General features: G+C 47.5%; 1 protein-coding gene across 1 annotated transcript; it reads right to left on the bottom strand.

Moving 5' to 3' along the window:
* LOC112061283 (olfactory receptor 52K1-like) lies at positions 1-948 on the bottom strand. The gene has a single exon (XM_024114171.2). It carries the CDS (start codon positions 946-948, stop codon positions 1-3), a length of 948 nt encoding a protein of 315 aa, XP_023969939.2.
* Positions 949-7064: the final 6116 nt, after the last annotated feature.

Here is a 7064-nt window from a genome sequence, read left to right as displayed (position 1 = left end):
TCAGGTCCCTTTATGAGTAAAGGGCTGGAGCAGCCTATCCCGGATTTGTTGGGTCCTCACCCCATAGATGATGGGGTTTAAGATGGCGGGCACCAGGAGATACACGTTGACAATGAGAACGCGCAAATGCAGGGCCACATTATGCCCAAACCTTTGCATGAGGGCGGAGAAGAGATGTGGGATGTAAGAGGCTAAGATTACACAGAGGTGGGAGCCGCAGGTCCCAACAGTCTTGAGCCGGGCATCCTTTGTTGGGAGGCTGAAGATGGCCCTGAGGATCTGGGTATAGGACATGGCGATAAAGAACACATCCAGACTGATCACCAAGAATGCCACAGAGAGGCTGTAGTAACTACTGAGGCTGATGTCGGTGCAGGCCAGCTTCACCACAGCTATGTGTTCGCAGAATGTGTGGGGAATGATGTTGGTTCTGCAATATGGCCACCTTCTCGCCAGGAAGGGATAGGGCAGTATGAGGATGACACCGCGCAGCACCACGGCCAGGCCAATTTTGGCCACCACGGGGTTTTTCAGGGTGGTGGAATGTCTCAGGGGATCGCAGATGGCCACATAGCGATCAAAAGCCATGGCCACGAGGATCCCAGACTCCATCGCAGAGAAGCTGAGAATGAAGTACATCTGGGTGAGGCAGGCACTGAAATTGATCTCCCTGGAATTGAACCAGAAGATGCTCAGCATTTTGGGCAGGATGGATGTAGACAGGACTAGGTCGGTGACGGCCAGCATGCAGAGGAAATAGTACATGGGCAAATGGAGGCTCGGCTCCCTCTTCACGATGAACAGGATGGTGAAGTTCCCCAAGGTGGCTATGGCGTACATGGTGCAGAAGGGGATGGAGATCCAGACATGGGATGCCTCCAGGCCAGGAATGCCCAGCAGGATGAAGGTGGAGGGGTTGGTGAAGTTGGTTGAGTTGGAATCTGACATGGAGTAGGGGAGAAGGTGTCCAACACTGAGGCAGAACAGTGTCTCCTGTATGTACCGTACGTTCCCCTGACTTCCTGTATCTGCCCAGGGTCTAGGGTGATGGTCTCAGGACAAACACCTGGATGGAGAGACAATGTTAATATGAGACATTACATGCATAACCTCTCCAGCACATTATCCACGATCTACAACCTATCCTGGAAAATGATTCCTCACTCTCACAGACCTTCGGAGGCAGGCGAGTCCTCACTTACAGACAACCCCCCAACCTGAAGCAAATACTCACCAGCAACTACACGCTACACCACAGAAACACCAACCCAGGAACCAATCCCTCTAGCAAACCTCGTTGCCTACTCTGCCCCCATATCTACTCTGGCGACACCATCAGAGGACCCAACCACATCAGCCACACCATCAAGGGCTCATTCACCTGCACATCTACTCAGGTTATATATACCATCATGTGCCAGCAATGCCCCTCTGCCATGTACATTGGCCAAACCGGACAGTCCCGCCACAAAAGAATAAATGGACACAAATCGGACATCAGGAATGGTAACATACAAAAGCTAGTAAGTGAACACTTCAATCTCCCTGGTCATTCTATTACAGATTTAAAAGTCACTATCATTGAACAAAAAAACTTCAGAAACAGACTTCAAAGAGAAACAGCAGAACTAAAATTCATTTGCAAATTTAACACCATTAATCTGGGCTTGAATAGGGACTGGGAGTGGCTGGCTCATTACAGAAGCATCTTTTCCTCTCCTGGAATTGACACCTCCTCATCTATTATTGGGGGTGGACTACATCCACCCTGATTGAAATGGCCCTGTCAACACTGGTTCTCCACTTGCGAAGTAACTCCCTGCTCTCCATGTGTCAGTATATAATGCCTGCATCTGTAACTTTCACACTATGCATCTGAAGAAGTGAGGTTTTTACCCACGAAAGCTTATGCCCAAATAAATCTGTTAGTCTTTAAGGTGCCACCAGACTCCTTGTTGTTTTTGTAGATAGAGACTAACACGGCTACCCCCCGATACTTGACTGGAGGCTGTTCTCATTGATGAAGCAGATTGGTTGCTCTTCACACACTGAAAAATGATATTTTCCTTATTCAGATAAATGAATTTTGAACAACTGACCCTACTAATACCAATTCCATATTTTATGGTGCTCCCTGCATTAATAATTGCTACACATCGTGGTGCGGGAAACCTTAATAGGCACCATCAGGAAAAACAAGTGGATACTGGTTTTCCCTCATTGTTCCTTAGGTCTTGTCTACACTGCCAAGTTTTTTCGCCAAAAGGCAACATTTGGTGAAGAACTAGTGGAGATGTAAACACTACAAAGCCACTTTTGATGATGGAACTCCTCAGTTTCAGTGACGTAATAAAGGCACCTTGACGAGAGTTGTAAGGCTTTTTACGGAAAAGCTTTGTCACCAAAGTGCCAGTGTAGACTCCGTGCTTGATTTCATCACTGTAATTGGCCTCTGGAAGGCATCCCACAATGCCCATCATAAACACTCTGGTCAGAAATTTCATCTCTGCTGCCCTGCATCCAGGTAAATACTTTCTGCTCCTCCCCCTTTAAAGGCCCAGGAAGTTTGAAATTCCCCTTCCTGTTTGCTCGGCGTGGAGTGTTCACATCACATCTTCCCAGGAGGCCATGGCAGCTCCATGCAGCAAATGGTCTCCCACTTGGACCACTGTGGAACTGCTAGATCTGCTCAGTATTTGAGGAAGGAGGCTGTGCAGTCCCAGCTGTGCTCCAGCTGTAGGAATTTCAATACCTGTGGTCAGATTTCTTGCAGCTTGCGGAAAAGGGGTTATGATCGGGACAAGCTGCAGTGCAGAGCAAAGGGGAAGGAGCTGTGGCACATGTACCAGAAGGCAAGGGAGGCAAAAGGTCACTCTGGTGCTGCGCCCCAGACCTGCCATTTTTATAAGGAGTTGAACGTTATCCTTGGCGGCAACCCCACTTCCACCGCCAAGAGCCCTGTAGATACTTTGGTGGGGCTAAACTGGACCTAACCCAGAGGAGGAAGTCATCGATGAAGAGGTGGAGCCATTAGAAGATGTGGAGCCCATGCTGGGGTTTCCCAGTGCTGTGTCCAGTCATGGACTGTTCTCCATTCTGCAGGTGTCCAGACAGTCTCGGCAATCACAATCAGGTGAGCCAGGAGAAGGAGAGGAGACCCCTGGTAAGTGGTTTTGCTTTGTGAAGTGCAGAGGTGGGCTGAGGGCAGAGAAATGTACAAGGCTGGCTGTGTTTGTGTGTGCTGGGCATTTCCCCGTGCAGCTAGGCAGTATGGCAGAACAGGGTGTTGATGCACACCGAGATTTCACTGGAATCCTCCAGAGAGATCTCTAGAAAACTTTCCTGCAGGTACTATACAATCCTCTGCTGGAGGTTCCTTGGCAGAGCTTCTTTGTTCCTTCCCTCATTGAGGGTCACTCTCTCACGCCATTCTGCAATTATTTGGGCAAGGACCAAAGCAGCACACAGGCGAGCAGCATAGGGACCGGGACGGAAACGGCAAGCATGTAGTAAATGCACCCTTGCTTCCTTGTTTACCCTCAGGAGAGAGAGATCTGCCACAATGTCCCCCGCCTGTGGAAAAAGGTGGGAAACTTTAGTGTTGTCCCCTGAGAAGTGCCAAGCGACCCCTTTCACTTTGATTTTCTCCCATGCACAAGGTCCCCCACCCCTGTGAGCACTCACCAGGCTTGTAGTGTTCGCCTGCATGTGTGCTTGTCAAGGGTCAGCAGGAAAGTGACTGGTGTGTTACCAGCAGTATATTTTAATGTAGCATTTCAATGCTGCACATTTACTTAACAATAATGCTTCTGTTTATTGTTACTTGTGCTTCACCAGATATGTCCTTGAAAGAAGGCACCCCCTCCACTCCAGCTGAGTGTCTCCGCCAGAATAGAAAATGCCCAAGATGGAGCAAGGGAGATATTTTCTGGAGGTGCTGCAGTACTCTGATGCAGAAAAGATGGAATGCAGGCAATGGAGGGAAAGTGACAAGCAAGAAAGAAAAGAAAATGAGGCATAGACTAGGGATGCAATGGAAAGGCTGATAAAAGTTTTGGAGCGGCAAACCAACATGCTGCAGTCCCTCTTGATGCTCCAGACTGAGCAGATGGGTGCCCGTCCTCCCCTTCACCACATTCACAACTCTTTCCCATGTCCTCCCCAAACTCCACCTGCACATTCCTTTCCGATTTCTGGGACTTCTCACTTTACCGTTCACTCCACCTCCACAGACAGCTTTGCAAATGAAAGATGGACTTGTGCTCAGCTGTGTGTGTGTATATGGTGTTGGGGGTTTTTTGGCAATAAAAGCAAAGTTATTTGAATAATCAGCACTCTTTATTTCCGTTGAAGTTATGATAGCAGATGGCAACAGCAAAGCAGCAGGCAGTTTAATCATTTCCTTACATTGAACCCTGGGCCTGAACAATCACAACTGCTTCCTACCCTACCAAAACTGGACTTCATTATGCATTACAACCCCCGCATAGGAACAAACATTACGCATTCTCATTTTAAAAACACAAAGTCTCCCTGATTCGAATTGCTCCCCATTGTGCCCCTCTAATAGCCTTGGTATCTGGATGCTCAAAATCAGCAGCCAAGTGTTCAGTCTCAGCAGTGCAGCCCTGAGCAAACTTTTCACCCTTACTGTGATGGGTTGGATCACAGTAACCCTCTTGGGAGCTGCCACCTGATGTTCCAAGACTACCTCTGCTCCTCCTTTCCCTGCCAGCTCAGGACTCCAGCACCCTGTCTTGCTGAGCCAGACACTCCTGTCTGCTCCAACACAGACCCAGGGTCTGAATTACTTGCCTCAAAGCTGCAGGTTTACCTGAAAGCAGCTAACAGAAGTTTTCTTGTCTTTAACACTCAGATGCCCAACTCCCAATGGGGTCTAAACCCAAATAAATCCGTTTTAACCTTTATAAAGGTTATGCAGGGTAAACTCATAAATTGTTCGCCCTCTATAACACTGATAGAGAGATATGCACAGTTGTTTGCTCCCCCAGGTATTACTACATTCGCTGAGTTAATTAATAAGTAAAAAGCGATTTTATTAAAAACAGAAAGTAGGATTTAAGTGGTTCCAGGTGGTAACAGACAGAACAAAGTAAGTCACCAAGCAAAATAAAATAAAATGCGCAAATCTATGTCTAATTAAACTGAATACAGATAATCTCACCCTCAGAGATGCTTCAGTAAGTTTTTTTCTCAGACTGGACTCCTTCCGGGCCTGGGCACAATTCTTTCCCCTGGTACAGAGCTTGTTCCAGCTGAGGTGGTAGCTATGGGATTCTTCATGATGGCTCCTCTCTCCCCCTTTTTTCTGTTCCACCCCTTTATATCTCTTTTGCATAAGACGGGAACCCTTTGTCCCTCTGGGTTTCCACCCCCCCTCACTGGAAAAGCACCAGGTTAAAGATGGATTCCAGTTCAGGTGACATGATCACATGTCACTGCAAGACTTCATTGCCCACTTGCCAGCACACACATATACAGGAAGACTAACAGGTAAACATAGCCATCTGCAGACAATTGTCCTGGTTAATGGGAGTCATCAAGATTCCAAACCACCATTAATGGCCCACACTTTGCATAATTACAATAGGCCCTCAGAGTTATATTTCATATTTCTAATTCAGATACAAGAGTGATACTTTTATACAAATAGGATGATCACACTCAATAGATTATAAGCTTTGTAATGATACCTTACAAGAGACCTTTTGCATGAAGCATATTCCAGTTACATTATAGTAACTCATTAGCATATTTTTATAAAATTATATAGACTGCAACGTCACACTTACCTTCACAAATATTATACAACGTGCAACACATGGGTATGACCAGGGGAATATTTTCCTCATTGAGGTCTAACTTGTCATAAAGGCATCACCAGCCCACCTTTAATCTGCCAAATGCACATTCCATGGTCATCCTCCTCCTACTCAGCCTATTGTTGAAACGCTCCTTAGTGGTATCCAGGTTTCCCATGTACGGCTTCATGAGCCCTGGCATTGAGGGGTATGCCAGGTCTCCCAGGATCACTATGGGCATTTTGACATCCCCTATGGGGATATTCTGCCCTCGAAAGAAAGTCCCCACTTTCAGCTTTTTGAAAAGGCCAGTGTTCCTAAGGTTACATGTGTCATGCACTTTTCCAGACCACCCTGTATTGATGTCAATGAAACACCCGCAGTTATCCACAAGTGCCTGCAACACCGTTGAGAAGTATCCCTTTGCACTGATATATTCCATCACAAGGTGTCCGGTGTAAAAATTGGAATATGCGTGCCATCTGTCACCCCTCTGCAGTTGGGGAAAACCATTTCTGCAAATCCATCCACAATGTCACGCACATTGCCAAGAGTCACGGTCTTGTGCTGCAGGATGTGATTAATGGCCCTGCACACTTGTGTTAACGCAGCCCCAATGGATGACTTCCCAACTCCAAACTGATTTGTGATTTGCCAGTAGCAGCCTGGAGTCACCAGCTTCCACAATGTGATCGCCATGCACTTCTCAACCGACAGCACAGGTCTCCTTTGGGTGTCCTTGCGCCATAGGGCTGGGGTGAGCTCAGTACACAATTCCAGGAAGGTGGCTTTCCATATCCAAAAGTTCTGCAGCCACTGCTCATCATCCCGGACCTGCATAACGATGCGATTTCACTAGTTTCCCGAGCCCAAAAGTGATGTTCCACCATGCTCACCCGTTCTGTGAATGCTAAAAGCAATCTAACGCTGCTGTTATCCATGTCAGACACCATGTCAGGCAACTCTGACTCCCGTTGCCTTCGCAACTTCAAATCTTATTTCCCTGCCATTCATGATGTGTTACTGACAGCTAGCAGAGCAGTGCGGGATCCATTCCTGCAGATGGAGGTGCCGGGCTGAGCAGAAAGCAAGGGACATTGAAAAATGCCGTGAACTGGAGATGGAAACACATGGAATGCTGGGATGGAAAGCAATGCATCATGGGACATTGAGCCCGGAGCCATGATGTGCTGCGATCTGCTCTGCCTTCCCACAACACCTATCAGCACAAGATGCAGAGCT

This window comes from Chrysemys picta, chromosome 1, assembly GCF_011386835.1.
Source record: "Chrysemys picta bellii isolate R12L10 chromosome 1, ASM1138683v2, whole genome shotgun sequence".
Classification (NCBI taxonomy): domain Eukaryota; kingdom Metazoa; phylum Chordata; order Testudines; family Emydidae; genus Chrysemys; species Chrysemys picta.
Note: the sequence above shows the minus strand (reverse complement) of the source record. Positions and strands in the feature narration are given on the sequence as shown.

Bases quoted from the DNA above. Each gene is read 5' to 3' on its own strand.
- LOC112061283 (XM_024114171.2), bottom strand. From the start codon at position 948: ATGTCAGATTCCAACTCAACCAACTTCACCAACCCCTCCACCTTCATC.